General features: G+C 42.6%; 1 protein-coding gene across 3 annotated transcripts in view; it reads right to left on the bottom strand.

Moving 5' to 3' along the window:
* Nucleotides 1-20,843, bottom strand: part of unc5db (unc-5 netrin receptor Db) — a 189,676-nt gene that overhangs the window by 48,055 nt on the left and 120,778 nt on the right. For 2 of the 3 annotated variants that reach the window (XM_061671017.1, XM_061671018.1), the window contains 2 exons: nt 13,968-14,327; nt 4,926-5,010 (listed from right to left, as the gene is read on the bottom strand). In XM_061671017.1, coding sequence (XP_061527001.1) covers nt 4,926-5,010; nt 13,968-14,327 — 445 coding nt within the window. The remainder of the gene's footprint in view (nt 1-4,925; nt 5,011-13,967; nt 14,328-20,843) is intronic. The other variant, XM_061671019.1, reaches the window with a different exon arrangement.

Raw genomic sequence — 20,843 nt, 5'->3', positions numbered from 1 at the left:
TCTGATTTTGTCCTTCTTTGTGGCAGCACCAAATCAGACTGTGATGGATGAACACAGGATGAACGCTGTGGAGACCTGCCTCAGCAGCTCCTGTGGCACGCCGTGCTTCCTCAGAAGCCACAGGAAGTACATACTCTGTTGGGCCTATTTAAGGAGGGAATTAATGTTCGTCTCCTACTTCAGGTCCTGAGAGACTGTAATTCCCAGGAACTTGAAGGTCTTGACGGTTGACACAGGGCAGATGGACAGCGTGAGGGCCAGCTGTGGTGAAGGATGCCTCCTGAAGTCCACGATCATCTCACCAGTCCAGATTGTGTCGGCCGCACCACAGTTACAGTCGCTCCACTTCCTATTGATACGCAGACACGTCACCGTCTTTGACGAGGCCGATGACTGTGGTGTCGTCTGCAAACTTCAGGAGTTTGACAGCCGGGTGCTTTGAGATGCAGTAGTTTGTGTTTGTGTAGAGAGAGAAGAGCAGTGGAGAGAAAAAAACCACAACCTTGGGAGGCCCCGGTGCTGGTGGTGCATGTGGATGAGGTGGTGTCCCCCAGCCTGACCTGCTGTGTCCTGCCCGTCAGGAAGCTATAGATCCAGTGGCAGACACCAGGCGAGACGTTGAGCTGGAGAAGCTTGGAGGAGAGGAGTTCGGGGATGATGGTGTTGAACGCAGAGCTGAAGTCCACGAACAGGATCCTCGCATAGGTCCCTGCGCCGTCGAGGAATTTCAGGATGAAGTGCAGTCCCATGTTGACTGTGCCACAGACCTGTTTGCATGATAGGCAAACTGCAGGGAGTGTAGTAGGGGTCATGTGATGCTCTTGAGGTGGTCCAGCACGAGGCGTTCAAACTGTTAGTATAGTATATTTTTAACCAGCTTTGTCATATTCGACCACACTACAACTACAGTAGCACTGACCGAACACATACAATAACAGAACTTCCTCATTTTTTTTCTTTTTCTTTTTTTTAATTAAAAATAAGAACAGCGATTCAGGTCACAGGTGTGTGTTCAGATTGAGATTTTGTATTAATAGACACTTTTAATTAATATACTTTACAAATATGCACACATACTGGATGTTCGTGAGTCAGAAAATTATTTTCACAATGCCACTTGTTCCATTAGTCAGTCTTTTAAAAAAAAAAAAAAACGCATTCACAGAGCATGTTTAGTGCATTGTGGAAAATTCTCCCATAATTTTGCCCCATAGAAAGATAATTAAGGTTTAATTGAAGATAAATCGAAGCCAGTCCTAATTATCAGTATTTTTCTAAGACTACATTCAGCACCTTTAGTGCTATAGAGGATTCAGTTTCTTCTGTTTAGAATTTCAATAACCTTGATGGAGAGCTTGATTTTGAAAGAGACAATAAAATCAGTGTAATCTTCCAGTTCCAAAGTGACTGGTTGCCACCCACCAACACTTATGAAACATGCTAAAGCCAGAAACATGCCAAAGCCAGATATAAGTACCGTACAAGTACAGTTACTATAGTGTGTAGCTAGACCATAAACACAAACGGTTATATACCGTAAATACATTATATGTGTGACAATGATGGCTTAAATCAGATGCTGCAATAACTGTCAATCATAAAACTGATTAGTTCGTCCATCCACAAACCGCAGGTGACAGTCTTGTCAATCAAACACACTGGGGCACATCTACTTCCAGACATACTGTATATTTTAGTTGAACATTTGATTCAACGGCACATCTGCCTCACAGCTCTGAGGACCGGGTTTCAAATCCCGGCCCCGCCTGTGTGGAGTTTACATGTTCTCCCCGTGCCTGCGTGGGTTTTCTCCGGGTACTCTGGTTTCTTCCCACATCCCAAAAACATGCAAGGTAGGTTGATTGAAGACTCTAAATTGGCCGTAGGTGTGAATGTGAGTGCTAATGGTTGTTTGTTTGCCCTGCGATTAGCTGGCAACCAGTTCAGGGTGTACCCTGCCTCTTGCCCGAAGATAGCTGGGATAGGCTCCAGCACGCCTGCGACCCTAGTGAGGATGAGCGGTACAGAAAATGGATGGATGGATTTTATTCTACCAGACAAGAAGGCATGAAGCCAAAAATACATTACCAAGCGCACTATATACCAAATAAATGCTGCAAATCTTTTTTACAGAAACCACTTTCCTCTTCTGAAGGTCTTTTCTGGCCAGAACAAAGCGGTTTCTGCCTCAGTAGTTTGAATGATTTATCTTAAAATACAATGCATTCATAAAACCTTGGCTGCAAGGGAAGTACAGTATGTCTGACCTAAGCAAAACTCTACCTTCAATAGGTTTAGAACAGCCTTTGAAAATTTTTGAGAATACATCTTGAAAATAAGCCTTAATAGGAATCTATGTGGAGAACTCAGTTGGGCAGAGATAGGAGCCGGACACAGAAGTGAAGTAATTCTCTGTAGGGTTGGCATGCTAGAATGTAGACTGACTGACAGCTGATCAGATGAAAAACACAACAGACCACAGGGAGGGTTTCACAAAACATTTTTCTACTCACACAGTGATGGGATAAATAAGCACGTGTAAAGCGTGTCCAGGGCTGAAACATTCCAGTATAGTGTTCATTCGGTGCCCACAATATTTTATGTTTCAAAGGGGAAGAGGGAGACTAGATGCTTTGCGTAGCCATACCCGGAGGAAGGATTGAAGACAATACCAGCTTTACTCCTTCATGTACCATATATATTAACAACACTGCCTACAGGGAAACTGCTGGACAAGTGAATGATTTCAAGAGTGAATGTTGACAGGCCCCAAGAGCTGTTGTTCTTCATGTGAATTTAGAGACAACTGAGCAAATCTTTCCAAAGGTACAGGAAGAGAGGTGTAAATCAGTTACTCTGTAGATCACTGACACCCATTATCAGTTACCCTAAACCGCTGTTATTTTTATTGTGTAATTGTATGGTTATAGGTCTCTTTGCTTTTGTGACTTTGTGAACCTTTTCCCACCACCCCTGGAGAGACATTCAGTCCATCCAAGGGTCATTACAAAGCTCTGATCAGAATACATAACACATGTCCTGCCAAGATGAAGGGCCTCAAGGGATGGCGGGGCCTTCTATTCTGCCGTGCATGTCCATCAGAACAGCGCACTCTATTCATCATGGCATTCATCATCGTTTACACAACCTTCCAAGGTCATGACTCGCTCCTGGAGTGCCACACTGTTGATACTGTATCTCATAGAGTACATAACTACATATTGACTCTCAGCCTAGTGGGTGGGATGAGAACAAGATTAGAGAATTGAAGGTTTGATTTTGCTTCCTGCAAGTTAGCGGGATAAATGAAAGACTATTGAGAAGTTTCTCAACAGCAGCCAGGACATCAATGTGTAAAGGGCCACCTGTGAGGGGCTTTTTCAAATAAGCACGCATATTCATACTCCTATAGGGAACCGGGTAGGGAGGGTGGGGTCCTTGCTGGGTCCATCTGTCATGCAGCCATGCAGTCTGGCAGTAAGCACAGCAATGTGAGGATGGCCAACGGGAAGGTCACACACTTTTACTTTCTGAGTGGTTACCCAATCGCAAATAGTTATTATTCATTTATATATTGACCATGTATAAGTTGGTAGTTTCACAATGAATACAATGTCCTTTAATTAATCCATTCTAAAAAAATAAATATTATTACTTGGTAAGAAAATTAATCTACAAAATCAAAATCCATTATTTTCAAATTAATTTATGAACAACATTATTGGTGGAACAGTGAGCGACCGGTTGGCACGTCTGCCTCGCATTCTGAGGACCCAGGTTCGGGTCCGGCCTTGCCTGCGGAGTTTGCATGTTCTCCCCGTGCCTGCGTAGGTTTTGTCCGGGTATTCCGGTTTCCTCTCACATCCCAAAAACATGCATGGTGGGTTAATTAAAAACACTAAATTGCCTGTAGGTCTGAATGTGAGTGTGAATGGTTGTTTGTCTATATGTGCCTTGCGATTGGCTGGCAACCAGTTCAGGGTATATCCCGCCTCTCGCCCAGAGGCAGTTGGGATAGGCTCCAGCACGCCCGCGAACCTAGTGAGGATCAGCGGTACAGAAAATGAATGAATGAATGAACAACATTACTACTGCTATTGATACAGATCCTGCTGTGTGAATTGTTCTCGCATGTCATTGTATATTCTCAGTGATCTAGGTCATAGTAATCTGTAACGGTTGAATCAAGGCAGCTGGACTGTTCTTGTTTGTTGAAGATGTTAACACCTATAATCCAAAAAGGCTTCTTCACTCCTAAATTTTAGGTGTGGAGCCTCCCTATTTATGCCTCTGTGGTTGTGCCACCTGGGGCGTGGAGTGGGGGGTTGTGGCATAAATAGGGAGGCTAAAGTTTATAACTGAGGAAGCCTTTTGGATTAAAGGTGAACTGTCTTCAGCATACAAGAACAGTCCAATTGCCTTAATTCAACCTTAGCGGATTGCTATCTCATGTTTCACTCAAATTCCTCTCCTCAATGAATTCCGTAATTAAAGATTATCAGAGTGGTTGCAAACACTGTTGTATTGGTAAATCAGTGCAACAGTTTTTTTGTTGTTGTTGTTATCTGTGTCGATGAGACTCTCTAAAGTGGGACATTGCTGTCCCCAAAGTATCCTGTCACAAAGCAGTTGCGGCTTCGCCCATTCAGATAATTATGTTACATTTGCGTTTGCCGCAAAAGGGGGTAGACTTTAAGTCTCTGTTGCCAGCATTCCACCACTGTTACTCCACTGATACTATTTTGAAACAAGACAGTGAGTTGCTAAAAAAGGCTGAATTAAGCCAGTTTAGAAGGCCAATGAGGAAGGGGCTTGAGATAGTGGTGAACAGGTGTAAAGATGAATAGCTAGGGATGATAGCTGACATGATGGCGAGACTGTGACAAACAAACAGATGCTGGAAAAAAATATTTGGTTAGCCTCACCTTGCCTCTCCCAGACTGATCACCATGTACATCTCCCAGGACATATTTTCAGCCACAGCTCCATGAGGCACCAGCAGGCTGACTCCTGGAAAACATGCATAAGTGTGTCAAAAGCAACAACTCCACCAGCCTGTCATTGTAGGGCAACATAAGCATTTGCAGATTGTTGTACACGAGCAGGAGAATATTTGAATATCCTGGGATATGAAAGAATAACATTAAAACAGTTTAACTTCAAATCAAATTGGATAAAAAATTAAAAACATATTTACAAAATATTAAAACCATGTAAGTGGGTGACGCTGGATATAATCATGAGTTTACTCTTTAACACATTTGAACATTCCCCTCACAAAAAAACCCCCCCTGAAATTTCAGAGATTTGCATTTGGATGGAATGTGCATTTGTGGAATGAGCAGCACAACTGATGGAAAATATGCCAGATCTTCACTGCATATGCCTTATTATTCTGCGGTTCCTATTGACTCTTGTTTGGTGCGTTTTGGTGGGTTGAATGAGTAAGGATTGTGAAACAAGCCATCTTACTCTTTAAACAAATGCTCAAGAGCCTCAGTAGAACAATACATGGCCATAACCTGGAACTTCCTCATGGTGGTCACTAGCCTGCCATTCCACTCCTCAGCCTGGAGTCATTGCAAGTCAGTCGACATGGTTGTGTCACTCAAGCCGATCTAACAAGTGCTTGATTGGGCTGAGGTCAGGACTGTTGTAATCTTGGAAGGATAGATTTTGGTCCCAGACTGTAAGCGATATGGGATTGCCATTAGGTGCAAAATCTCATCTCAATATCTTCTCTGCATTAAGATTGCCTTCAATGATGACAAGCGTCGTTTTGCCAGTGATGGAGATGTCATGTCAATGGTTGCAATCACTATCGCCTTCTTCCTGTCTTCCCTAACCTCTGACCGTAAAAGCCTGTGACCCTCCCCTTGGCCATCCTCCCAACTCCGTTTACAATTCAACTTCAGGAGGCAGAATCAGGACTAATGTCTGACCACAACATATTACTCCGCATGTTCAGGTTCCACTGCATGTGTTGCAGACCCCAAAGCAGGCTCATGGTGAAGGGTAGTCTGGTAGGACTCGGGAAGGCAACTTTGTGGTCTATCATAGAACTTAACCTTCAGGCAATGGCAGTAGTTTGAAGATGTTTGGCATAATCAGTGAAGATTTGGCACAATACAATTGTGCAACACACAGTCATGCTGCTCATCCCATAAATTAATGTTCTTTCTAAAGTGTGCATTATTTAAAAGTGAAATAGACATGCTGTCAAATGCTATAAAATGTAGTCATAAGAAGCATTGTTACCACAGAGAAATACCAAATACCAAGCACACAGTTTTATTTTTTTCTTGTTTGTGTTTATTCAAAATATCAAAAAAGCATATGTCAAAGCCACAATTGTTTGAGGCAATTAGGATGACCCTCCCATTGATATTACTGCACATGTGAAAAGAAAGGTTTATTTCCTTCACTAAAATGCAAACTATCAGAGGTTGTTCTTTGGCTCTTATGTGTGGTTGCTTTTGTCTCAGAATGTTTGGTCATTTTGGGAGGAAAACTTTAATATAAAACATAAATATCACCATAGAGACCTGAATAAGGATAAAACATTAAAGACAGCCTGAATAAACAATGTCTGGCAGAAATTTAGCTGCAAACATTGTCTGTCTGAATCAAACATGATATCCAAACATTTATTAATTTTGATCCACCATGAGTGTCATCCTCAGAGCACCTGTGGTTATGCAACAACTCAATAATTGACCACACAAACCTGCCACATCATAAAAGGATCTACAGTACAGTGCTATTTGAAAAATGTCCATACCGAAGAGAAGAAACCATATCGTATCATTGAATTACAAATGCTAGCTGAGAGAATCAGAGAGCGAAATGAACAGAAGCTCCTCGGGTAAACCAAAGGAAAGTTAACTTTTTAAACTCTCCATATAAAGGTACATTTTAACAAATTAGCAGATTCCTGTGAGAAGTTGAGGTGTAAAAATAAGCAAAAACTGTTCTGTTTATGGCAAACCTGCTAAAGCAAGTTGCTCATCTTGCAGAACATTAGGATGAGAACTCCCAGGTTTGCTGCATCCTTTTTAGTATTGAACAGGTTGTAATTCTCAAACTGATCTTAAAAACGTCTTGGATTGTGGATTTATAATGTCTAGATCAGACTACAGGATTTTAAACCCCGATATTGACCTGATTTGCTGTCGCAGCCGATTTCCCAGATTGGGCCCGAGGTATTTTGTCAGGGACACCAAAACTGCTTGTTGTGTGACATAATCCACGACAAATGTTTTGGCCCTACGATGTCAAAATTAAAAGTCTAGGATGTTTGACTTTTTTGGATATCTTATGTCTAGTGTGACATATCAATGACAACTCTAAGACAGCACACCTTGACATCGATCAATTGGATTGCGTATTGTGACCGGCGCATCGCCTCCTATACTTGCTGTTGTCACGACACTTGCACGCCGTTGTCAACATATATTCATGTGCACAAACCAATATTTACCTAAGCTTTAGAGCATTATTCGACAGAACGCTGGCATGTTTACGTACAACCCGTAAGTGCTAGCACTAGCTTGCTAGGCTACATAATGTTTTGTTGCCCGCTTGCGACGTGTATCGTATTAAAAGTACGTGAACATACCTCAAGCAATCCTCTCCCGAGAACCGGTGACGACCAACACACCTTTTTCCCCGTCACACAATACATTAGCACCGGCGCATTGTTGTTGTCATCACCGTGGTAACGGGTTTATCCGGTCACATTGACTGGTGACACGTTTTCTGGTTCCGCCACTCCAACAGTGTTTGCTTTGACAAGATAAAGCCATGTGATCATAAAATAAGTACTTCGTGCAGTGTTTCCACTGTCTGACCGAGATACGGCAAGATTTTATGGCAGTTGTCTGACATAGTGCAATCATGAAAGACCAAATTTGTCTTGTCGTCTGATCCAGGCATAAGGAACAGAGGAGGGTTAGGGTTAGTGCATATAAGATGGACTGATGCAAAGTGGAAAAGTGTTCTGTGGTCCGACGAGTCCACATTTCAAATTGTTTTTGGAAATTGTGGACGTCATGTCCTCCGGGCCAAAGAGGAAAAGAACTATCCGGACTGTTATGAACGCAAAGTTCAAATGCCAGCATCTGTGATGGTATGGGGTTGTGTTAGTGCCAATGGCATGGGTAACCTATTTATGGGTAATTTATTTATTTATAAATAAATAAATACAAATATATATAAAAATAAAAACTCCAGATTACATTTTTAGGAAGGATAAGAAAGTTGATGTCAAACCTTACACTCTACTGTAGTAGCTACCTTCCAGTTTCAGAAATCCTGCAGTATATTGGTAGAATATATACCTCTTCACTAATGCATAACTCAATCAGAGGTTTTACTTATTAGTCCCAGTCCCCTTTAAATCTTAATTTTGCATCTTATTAAAGGCACACATAACACTTTCAAAAATCTTGTGGGAAGTCATTCCTGAAATGTATCATTATTAATTATTGCTGGGAAGGCAAGACCAGCCCTACTGTATATATATATTTTTTAATGTTCCTTTGGGTGTATTGTGAAGGTCTCCTTATACTCATTTCAGTAATTTTTGCTATTTTAAGAGAAAAAATGAAATATTCTATCCAAATGAAAAGAGTGTTGCTTTACAGGTTTTATATTAATACAGTACTCAAATAGCTTTAGTTTCCTGATGGTTCATATGTATTGCAAATCAGTGGAGGAAGAAGAGTGGATCCTGTAAGTAGGCTGAGTTGAGTGCTACACTTAACATTAGTGACATCAGACCACTCTGCTTGAATGGCCGTTGAAGAAAGTCGATTTCACCTATCGTCTTCCCACGTCAAGAGCCGTGATTCAGAAAAGGATCGGAAAGGAGCACTTCATGACAGCTGTACCTTATTTCATGCAAAACCCTTTACAATCATACGTCAGAAATCTATTCAACTGTGACATCACCACAAAATTTAAATTGAAAATAGATTTTGCAAATTGCGGCACGGTGGGATGACTGGTTAGAGCGTCAGCCTCACAGTTCTGAGGACCCGGGTTCAGTCCCCGGCCCCGCCTGTGTGGAGTTTGCATGTTCTCCCCGTGCCTGCGTGGGTTTTCTCCGGGCACTCCGGTTTCCTCCCACATCCCAAAAACATGCATTAATTGGAGACTCTAAATTGCCCGTAGGCATGACTGTGAGTGCGAATGGTTGTTTGTTTCTATGTGCCCTGCGATTGGCTGGCAACCAGTTCAGAGTGTCCCCCGCCTACTGCCCGATGACAGCTGGAATAGGCTCCAGCACGCCCGCGACCCTAGTGAGGAGAAGCGGTTCAGAAGATGGATGGATGGAAGTTGAAAAGACAATGAATAAACTAAATTAAACATGGAAATATTTGAACTTCCTGGAAAAACTTTGCCACAACCATTCTAAACCATTGAAACCCTGTATGTAGTATGGAACTATCCACCTAATACTTGTTGTTCCATCTTATTTCATTGGGTTCTATCTATTTAGCGCTAATCAGTGTCATGTTCTGTGTTTTGGTTTGGGTTGTGTTTTTTCACTGTTTTCCATGATTTTCATGTCTTGTGTGCTCATTTAGTTATTGTGTCCACCTGTACTCGTCAACTTTCTACCTTGTGTTGACCAATCAGCTCCCTCTAGCCACTCGTGTCTTGTCCAGGAGTTCCTCATCTCGTCAATCTGTTTGTATTTAGTTCCCTGGTTTCTTTCAGTTCTTGTTGGTTCATTATCAGGTGTCATATGTCAAAGGTAATTTCGTCTCACCCCATGTTTCCATATCCTGCCATGTTGATTAGTGGTCAGTATTTTGGTTTCCATGTTTCTTTGTTACTTTGATTATAGAGGTTTTTGAACTTTGTTAAGTTAGTATTTATAGTCTTCCATGTATCTTGTTTTCCATCTTTGTTTTTGTAATTAAATATCATTTGTGAGACTCCTGCACTCCTGCCTTGCTTCCCTGCACTTGGGTCCTCCACTTCCTTGCCTCCAGTGCCTTCAAAAACCCTAATCATGACAGAATGAAGCGACCAGAAAAGGACCCAGAGGGAAGAATACGGCATCACCCTGCACGCCACCAGTCTGCCTCCCAGCGCCCTCAGCCTGCCAACCATACCTACCCTCCTCCAGTAAGCCCTATCGTTCCGACTTCTCTGTCCTTTTCACCTGTGTCCCCCATTTGTACTAGTGATTCACCACGCTCTAACATTTTACCTCCACATGTTTTTTTAGATTCAGATTTTTCTGATTGTGAAGATGGCCCCGATTTAGTTAACCTCCTGTCTCGTTCTGACTCCGACACTAATTTTGATTTTTCAGATTCCTTCCCTAGTTTTTCCCGTCCTAGTCAGTTTTTGTCACATTTTCCCTTTTCTAACCACTGGGAGTCCAAGCCCGAGTCCTTTCTCTCTTTACCTTTTCTTGTCCAGCGGCTGCCACCCGACCTTGCTCCGGGGGCGCTCGTACACCGGCCGCCACTCAACCCTATTGCCTAGCCCCTGCATTGCCATTGGGTTGAGCATCATGGCCGTCCGTCTGAATGGCCCTGTGAAAACCCTGGTGCATGGCGTCCTGGCCGACCACCTGGACTGCCCACCCTAGCACCTCACCTCGTGTGGCCTGCATGGCCACCAGACTGACCCTGAGAGGAGGAATTGTTATTTATAGTTTTCCATGTACCTTGTTTTCCATCTTTGTTTTTGGAATTAAATATCATTTGTAAGACTCCTGCACTCCTGGCTTGCCTCCCTGCTTCCCTGCACTTGGGTCCTCCACTTCCTTGCCTCCAGTGCCTTCAAAAACCCTAATCGTGACAAATCGGTATCTTCAGGTTAAATTTTTTCTTTTTTATAATAATCGGAAAAGACTCATAGTCATGCATGACACACACCATAGTAATCCCCCCCCCCCCCTCCTAAAAAAAAATTTTTAAAAAAAGGTTGGAGATGTTTTCAGACATTATAACCAATAATAATAATAATAATAATAATAATAATAATAGAAGCATGACATTAAAAAAACAAAAAATCAAAAACATAAACTTTTGCCTGATGGCTGATTATAATTTTACAGTTAATCATGAATTGAGAAGTCAATCAAATAACATTTGCAAATTAGTACATTTACTCAACATGTGTAGTCTTACCTCCTTAGTTATATTCGATTTCAAACATAATGTATCGTCAATATCCTAGATATCAGAAGTTTGGTGTCTATTGTTAACTCCACCACTTTTGGTTGCTCTATTTAGTTCAACTGAAATGAATATTCTGGAATAAAAAGTAGGCTTTAAAATCTTTTAAAAAACCAACCTCTGCTCCTCAATCTCTGTTCTGAAACACTTGTATGCTGAATGTCCTGAAACCACAGCCCGCTCAACTGTTAAGTGTCAATCAAACACGACCACTTTAGATAGAACTGGATACATGAACTATGAAAATGATGGTATCTTACATGATGTAAAATCATATTTGAGGCTCACCTTCAAAATTGAAGTTAGTGTGGACTATAATCATAAAATAGGCACACAAGCCAACCTATTAACTATCCATCCAGCCATCCATTTTCTGAGCCGCTTATCCTCACAAGGGTCGCAGGAGTGCTGGAGCCTATCCCAGCTATCATCGGGCAGGAGGCGGGGTACACCCTGAACTGGTTGCCAGCCAATTGCAGGGCACATACAAACAACAACCATTCGCACTCGCATTCACACCTACGGGGCAATTTAGAGTCATCAATTAACCTACCATGCATGTTTTTGTGATGTGAGAGGAAACCGGAATGCCCGGAGAAAACCCACCCAGGCACAGGGAGAACATGCAAACTCCACACAGGCGGGGCCGGGGATTGAAACCCGGTCCTCAGAACTGTGAGGCAGACGCTCAAACCAGTCGTCCACCGTGCCGCCACCTATTAACTAATAATAATAATAATATTAATAATACATTATCTGCGATTGGCTGGCGACCAGTTCAGGGTGTACCCCAGCTCTCGCCCAGAGTCAGCTGGGATAGGCTCCAGCACACCTGCAACCCTAGTGAGGATAAGTGGTACTGGAAAATGAATGAATGAATAATAAATATTTATATAGCATAGCTCCCAAAGTCAGATGGGACCTGTGACCCTAATGAGGATAAGCGATGTAGAAAATAGATGTATAAATTGGCTGCTATTGGGAGCATGCAATAGCTGATGTCCACATTAATGTGGGTCTTAGCTAATATCATGTTCTTCTTCAAGCTGCAAACCAGTTGAGGCGAATCAACATTCTCCATACCTTAAGACTATTCATCAATGATCAATTTAACAGAATCATTAGAATTCTCACTATATTACCGGTAATCCATTAATTGGTTATTATCTTTATTACCTTGGTGTACTGATAGATCCTGACCTGACTTTCAACAGTCATATCAATTACTAAAACTGCCTTCTACCATCTGAAGAACATATCCAGAGTGAAGGCTTGCATGTGTCAAGCAGACCAGGAGAAGCTCATCCATGCTTTAATATCAAGTCGACTTGACTATTGTAATGGTTTTCTGACTGGACTCCCCCAAAAGAGCATTTAACAGCTGCAGGTCATTCAGAATGCTGCAGCTCGGGTTCTGACCAGAACAAAGAAGTCAGAGCATATTACTCCAAGTCTTTACACTGGCTCCCAGTCAGCTTTAGAAGAGATTTTAAAGTTCTGCTACTGGGCTATAAATCACTAAATGATTTAGATCCTGAATACATGAAAGAAATGCTAATGGAATATAAACCCAGAAGGGCTCTGACATTGACAGACTCGGGTCAAATAGTGGAGCACAGAGTCCAAAGCTAATATGGTGAAGCAACACTTAGCTATTACGCTGCACACAAATGGAATAAGTTGCCAACAGAAGTGACACCAGCCCCAAATGTGAATGTTTTTAAGTCCAGGTTAAAAACTCTTCTTTTTTCTCATGCATTTTAGAGCATTTCCAGTTTTAAATTATTTCTCCTGCACTGTATGTTGTTTAATTGTTATTCTTATTTTTACTCTTATTTTTTTTCTCTTTGTTTTAAATGTTTATAGGCTGTTTTTTTATTTGTTTTTAAATGCGTTTAATCATGTAAAGCACATTGAGTTACCTTGTGTCTGAAATGTGCTATATAAATAAATTTGCTTTGCTTTGTCATTATCCCCATCTCTAATGCTTAAAATATACAAATAGTATACTCAAGGATACATGCTATAAAGTTTTGGGGAAATATTTATTTAGACTTTCTGGAGAATTTTCAGCTCACTCTATTGCAACATGACTAAATAGTGAGGAGTAGTGGCATTAGAGCCCCCAAGTTAATAGTAAAATGTGTCCACCAAAACACACCCTGATTTTAAACATATTTTAGATCTTATTGCAATATTAGTTGTGCCAGATGCATTATTTCATAGCATTTGATGTGGAAGAGGGTAGACACTCAATGACCACCCACTGGTTACTCTGCAAACATTGATGCAATAGTCTAGCTCTGTCCACTCTTTGCACCAAATCTAGAGTGATCATATGTACTGCTTTTGTATTACAATTTTTCAACTCATCCAGATTTGCAGAAAGTGTGGGTACATAAAGTCACAAGAAATTTGATCCGGTGACGTTGCAGGCCACTTGCAGAACACCTGGTCATTTTATCCAGCACTTAATCTGTTTGGCACATGCCCATTTAGAAATCTCCTGACGGCGAGATGACAAAATGGCGGCACCATCTTGCTGTAAAAGGTAGTCACCCACAGCAGCTAGTTGTGGAAACATCCAATTGATTAGAATCTACATGTAACTTTGACCAGGAACAGTTTATCCCTCAAAGAAGATGCTATAGTGTATAATCGGGTATTAAGATATATATTTGAGCTGCTTTCCATTCTCAAAACCGTATTTGATAGTGGAAGTGATGTTCCTGCTAACAAACTCAACCTTTGCGTTTATCTACTCACCAGTGTTCGGCAGCACCAGCCGTCCTCCGGGCAGACCAAACACACCAGTAGTCCTCAGCTGCTCTTTACTGATGCTCAAAGGTCCATTGAAGGTGAGTAGACCTTTATTGCGTCTGTCCATTGAGCTGCAGTAATCCTGGCTCAGGTCCCGTGGGAAAGTCTCAACGGGGGCTTTGGCATGGAGCTCGGACCGCTCCACCACACCATAGACCATGAATGAGCTCTGCACTTTCACTTTGATGTCTGGCAAGGGGTCAAAAAGCTCTTTGTCTGCACCGTCCTGGAAGCACAGGGAAGTGCTATAGGTGCGTCCCACAGTTAAGTCTGGCGGAATAGAGGAGTTGAGAAGTAAGGGGTTTCCTGCAAAGATTGAACACAGACAAAGCCACACTGTCATCGAAACCTGACAAACTTTAATTGTGTCAAAGATGAGGCACAATAGTAGTATGAGGAACTGAAAACATACAAACCCCAATTCAAATGAACTTGGGATGTTCTGTAAAATGTAAATAAAAACAGAATACAATGATTTGCCAATCCTTTTAAACCTATATTCAATTTAATACACGAGAGAGTCAAGATATTTAATGTTCAAACTGATGAACATTATTGTTTTGTTGCAGATATTCTTTCATTTTGAATTTGATGCTTGCATGCATTCATATAAAGCTGGGACAGTGGCAACAAAAGAATGCTAAAAAAACCCACCTGTTTTCCATTCCACAGTTGAACAGGTTAATTGGAATGAGGTGAGTGTCATAATTGGGTTTAAAAAGCGCATCCCCGAAAGGCTCAGTTGTTCATAAGTAATGATAGGGAGGTTCACCACTTTGTGAACAATGGTGTGCGTAAATAGTCCAACATTTTAAGAACAATGTTTCTCAATGTACAATTGCAAGGAATTTAGGGATTTCGTCATCTATGGTCCATAATCGAAAGAATATGGAGAAGTCTCTGCATGTAAGCAGCAAGGCCAAAAACCAACAATATATCCCTGTGACCTTCGATCCCTCAGACGTCATTGGATTAAAAATCAGCATAATTGTGGAAAGGATATTGCCAGGTGGGTTCAGGACCATTACAGAAAACCATTGTCAGTTACCACAGTTTGTCACTACATCTACAAATGCAAATTAAAACTCTACTATACAAAGTGAAAGCCATATATCAAAAGCCACACCTTCTCTGGGCCTGAGCTCATCTGTAATGGACTGATGCAAAGTGGAAAAGTGTGCTGTGGTCTGAAGAATCTACATTTCAAATTGGTTTTGGAAATCATCGTCAATTGTGTCTGAAGAGGAAAAGGACCATTCAAAATGTTATTAGCGCAAAATTCAAAAGCCAGCATCTGTGATGGTATGTGGGTGTGTTTGTGGCCATGGCATGGGTAACTTGCACATCTGTGAAGGTACCATTAATCCTGAAAGGTACATACAGGTTTTGGAGCAACATATGCTGCCATCCAAGCAATGTCTTTTTCAGGATGTCCCTACTTATTCCAGCAAGACAATGACAAGCCAAATTTAGAAAATTTTACAATAGCGTGGCTTTGTAGTAAAAGAGTGTGAAAACTAGACCTGTCTCCCATTAAAAATATGCAGCACGTTATGAAGTGCAAAATACAACAAGGAAAACCCCGGACTGTTGAACAACAAAAGTTGTACATCAAGCAAGAATGGAGGAGATTGCAGGCATCAAATTTAAAATGAGTGACTATTTGCAAAAAATGTTTTATTATTTGCAAAAAAAATGTTTATCAGTTTGAACGCTAAATATGTTGTCCTTGTAGTGCTCCAGTTTCATTGGAATTTGAGTTTGTATTAAAGGAAATAAATACTTGACATTTTCACGAAAGCCAAGTCATTACTTTTCTCATTTCAAACATTTATCGGTTCTAAACTATATCCTCAGAAAGTTGGCAAATCATTGATTGAATTGCTCTCCGTGGATGTGATGCTATCGGTATTATACATTGGCAGGAGCAACAACTAAACAAAGCATGATGAAGTTTGAAATTTTTAAAGCTACATCTGGGAAACAGTGAGGTCTTGCGTGTGTAAATTTCCACATAGAAACAAACCATTCACACTCAAATTCACACCTACGAGCAATTTAGTCGTCAATCAACCTACCACGCATGTTTTTGGGATTTGGGAGGAAACCGGGGCGGCACGGTGAACGAATGGTTAGAGCGTTTGCCTCAGAGTTTTGAGGACCAGGGTTCAATCCCCGGCCCCGCCTGTGTGGAGTTTGCACGTTCTCCCCGTGCTTGTGTGGGTTTTCTACAGGCACTCCGATTTCCTCCCACATCCCAAAAACAGTGAGTGCTAATGGTTGTTTGTTTGTATGTGCCCTGCGATTGGCTGGCAACCAGTTCAGGGTGTACCCCGCCTCCTGCCCGATGATAGCTGAGATAGGCTCCAGCATGCCCGCGACCCTAGTGAGCTCAGAAAATGGATGGATGAATGGAATGGATGGGAGGAAACCGGAGTGGCCAGAGAAAACCCACCCAGGCACAGGGGAAACCAGGCAAACTCCACACAGGACTGTGAGGCAGATGTCCGAACCAGTCGTCCACCGTGCCGGCTGCATTTGCGTACTACCAAGCATTTTCTTTATTTTTTTGGTGGGGGTGCGGGGTGCGGAGGACCAGTAAACGGGACTCGAGTAGCGTTCACGAAGAACTCATTCAAATGAAAAATTTTTTTGAGTGAATGTACTGAATTGAATCACTTCATGAACTGATTCGTTCCTTTCTCAGTTTAGTTGAGCACACGTTTGAGCCTATGACACATAAGAGACTTCCCCAGAAACAACACCAGTCGCTCACAGCGAACGTAGCTGAGTGGCGGCGGCCTCAGTGGGCATCTCGGTCCTGCTGCACAGAAGCTGTGACGGTCTGTCAAAATGTCTTTACGTAAAAACTGCGGACTGCGGTGCAAAAAAAGATTGTGGAGCAGTGACATAGAGAACTGCATCAAATCAGTTGATTGCGTGGTCCCATACTGCAAGTCAGGGGCGGTGCTAGCTTGAACGACGCCCTGTGCGAGGCCCCTCCAAGGAGTCCCCCTGATTCCCACTCCCCTCTCAGGACCTGAAGTGGGCGAACAACATCAACTCCGTCCTCAAAAAGGCCCAGCAGAGGATGTACTTCCTGCGGCTTCTGAGAAAGCACGGCCTGCCACCGGAGCTGCTGAGACAGTTCTACACAGCGGTCATCGAATCGGTCCTGTGTTCTTCCATCACAGTCTGGTTTGGTGCTGCTACAAAAAAGGACAAACTCCGACTGCAACGGACAATCAAAACTGCTGAAAGGATTGTCGGTACCCCCCTACCCACCATTGAGGACTTGCACGCTGCCAGAACTAAGACAAGGGCGTGCAAAATCCTCTCGGACCGTCTGCACCCCGGTCACCAGCTCTTCCAGCTCCTTCCCTCAGGTAGGCGCTACCGATCAACGCAAACTAGAACTAGTAGACATTCCAACAGCTTCTTCCCTCTTGCGATCAACTTCTTAAACACCTAACCTATAATTCCATTACAACAAGCTGGCAATTTTTTGACTTGAGTTCGTTGTCACATTTCTGTGGGGCCAATTATGTATTACTTGTGCACTCACTGTAGTTGTCTCGCCATGCTGCACTATTTGCATATACTGGCCACTCATGCCAGAGTAGCATCTGCTCCATTTGCACACTGATTGAGGAGTATCTGTAACATTTGCACAACCGACATTGTCCCAGATGATCGCACTACTCGTCACTTTAAACCGCATACACTCCTTGAAGTCTCAGCGCCCTTTGCACAATGGTCATTGCACCGGACTATTGCAATATTAGTCGTTCGAACTGCTCTAAGTGCTAGAGGACTCTGCATCTTTTTGCACAATTGTTTTTTGTCAATGTCTTTATGTCCCCAAAGTGTTCTGTAAATTGACTGTTTGTTGTACTAGAGCGGCTCCAACTACCGGAGACAAATTCCTTGTGTGTTTTGGACATACTTGGCAAATAAAGATGATTCTGATTCTGATATCCCTCCTGGTTGTCTTCTCCCTTTTTCGATAAATTAGAAGTAAATACAATGAAAATCTTCTCACAACCAATCCTTTGCCCGCAAGTGGCACCGTTTGCAGGGAACTTTCTTGTGCGCCACAGGCTTACAGCTGAGTTAAACTAAACTGAGAAATAAATAAATCACTTCATGAAGTGATTCCACTCAGCAAATTCACTCAAAATACTGAGTTGTTTACGAATGACAGCACAACTTGAGCCCCGTCTACCGCTGTGCTCCCAAAAAAAAAAAAAAAGAATGTGCATCTGCGCACCACTGTTCATATCCCAATACCCCTCCTGAGATGTTCTGCAGCTTAGCAGTCCAGCTCAAGCACCAATTGAAAGCAATTGTCCTGGCAGGTGACAAGCACATCTGAGGTAAGGGAACCCTGGACAGAAGGTCCAGGGCTTGGGCTTGAAGCCATGGCTAAAGTGTAAGATTTAATTACCTAGCACACACAGCTTGATCTCCATAATCCATCTGCTGCAGTCAGCTCCTCTGGACACCCGGCTGACCTACTGAAGGACAGCGGAAAGACAGCGGGAGGGCCAGGAGGGGTCTAGGTGACTGCTATTTAAATGAGGGGAGCCCCCGGTGTGGACCCAAGAGCCTGCAGAGCAGTCTTCATCTATGGTCATTAGATGTGACGATGCTGCCAAATGCGGTGTGGACTGCACCACATCGATCTGGCAGACTCAGACATGTGCTGCCTCTGCCCCCTGCCAAAATAACTGTGAAGTCACTGAGTCCTTGATGCCCAGCTGTTACGTAGCAAGGGGTGCAAGTTGGGAGGCTAATGTTGTTTTATTTTCCTGGAAATCATCAATTACCCAGGGGATGATTTATGAGGAGTGCTTTTGGTGTTTTAACTTTTGCTTTTTGTAACAAGGCTAAGAAAATAAATTCATAAATAAAAACAAACACTTACATGTCAGCTGCAGTTACACAAATGGAACCTCTTCAGTTGTATGCGGTTGTTTATTGAACTTATATTTAAAATAATTAGAATTATAATTGAAGATAATAGTGTATAAGTTCGTTATTTCCTCTTTAATCATGAACTATGCGGCACGGTGTACGACTGGTTAGCACATCTGGCTCACAGTTCTGAGGACCGGGGTTCAAATCCCGGGCTCGCCTGTGTGAAGTTTGCATGTTCTCCCCGTGCCTGCGTGGGTTTTTTATGGGCACTCCAGTTTCCTCCCACATCCCAAAAACATGCGTGGTAGGTTGATTGAAGAATCTAAATTGCCCTTAGGTGTGAATTTGAGTGCGAATGGTTGTTTGTTTATATGTGCCCTGCGATTGGCTGGCGACCAGTGCAGGGTGTACCGCGCCTCCTGCCCGCAGTTAGCTGGGATAAGCTCCAGCACGCCCACGACCTTAGTGAGGATAAGCGGTACAGAAAATGGATGGATGGATGGATGGATCATGAACTAAAGCTCTGTGCATGTTTCATTTAAATGCCCTTTGTTTTTTGTACAGTGTGCACTTGCAGGGATTCCAAACTGAAAATGTGTATTATTTCATTTACTCTACTAGGATCATCATGCATTCTGACAGAAATTGAATAATGCATGGTATCAAGAATGAGACAATATGATACAGAGGAACCTATTATGTATCTCTGTTCTGTAAAAGACTGCTGCTTCATGCAAACATAAAAGATGCATGTATCATTTCTAAGAAGTCTATTAGTGTCACCAAACCTGACAGTGGCATAGTCCATCTTCTCAGCCAGACCTGCAGTCAAGTGGACATTAGCCCTCTGCAGCTGACATTCGATCACTGCTGAATTTCTCCCCTCCGGTCGAGTGGAGACCAATCTGATTATCGCTTGGGTGTGCATCTTTAAGAATGGTGCAGTGAAAATGGAATGGCAGTGGTGAGACGAGAGAAGTAAATGAAATGTACCTCAGGTTGAATACCTTGAGGGATAGGTTTGGAATTGGGCCTCTGATTAAAAATCACTCACAGGGAGAAGTAATGTGCAGAGACAGGTTTAGTTCAAAGACTCATTCAGCACTCTGCCTTATATTTGTTCCGATAGCAGAGACCCATCCGAAAGCATTTAGGGACTGTTCAAATGTATTTTAACTTTTAAATAAAGCTCCTCGTTTCCACTTCATAAATGCTTTTTGATTTTATGTTTTTCATAAGCAATGTACATTCTGATGGCGGAATGAGGCTATTGGGAATTACATTAACAACGTTCTCCAGTGCAAACCTGGGTTTTAATAAGAGAAAATGTGGAAGCAATCCACATTTCGCCTGGCTGATGGAGTAGAAAATGGAAAGGAGTGATTGTGGCCAGTGGAGGCCACAGCAGGCAGGCTGGGGTGGGGTGGGGGAGGGCAATTTAAATAGGATTGATGACCTGCTGAATGTGGACCTGGCTTGCGTCACCTTCCACACCAACCTGACTTCTCCCCTCAAATCTTACCGATTGCATGTGTAAGGGTGGATTTTACCATTTCCACCATGCCTATCACATACTCTCCCCCAAAAGTGTCATGTACAGTATGCCCATGAATATTTTCATTCATCCAGGTTATTTCATTCTCAGGGCATTGAATCAATTGGGACTGGGTCGCCTTATAAGACATACTAAATACAGTAATGCTATTATTATTATCCATCCATCCATTTTCTGAGCCGCTTCTCCTCACTCGGGTCGCGGGCGTGCTGGAGCCTATCCCAAATATCATCGGGCAGGAGGCGGGGTACACCCTGAACTGGTTGCCAGCCAATCGCAGGGCACATACAAACAAACAACCATTCGCACTCACAGTCACACATACTGGCAATTTAGAGTCTCCAATT

Source organism: Phycodurus eques, chromosome 3 (genome assembly GCF_024500275.1).
Source record: "Phycodurus eques isolate BA_2022a chromosome 3, UOR_Pequ_1.1, whole genome shotgun sequence".
Taxonomy (NCBI): Eukaryota; Metazoa; Chordata; class Actinopteri; order Syngnathiformes; family Syngnathidae; genus Phycodurus; species Phycodurus eques.
Note: the sequence above shows the minus strand (reverse complement) of the source record. Positions and strands in the feature narration are given on the sequence as shown.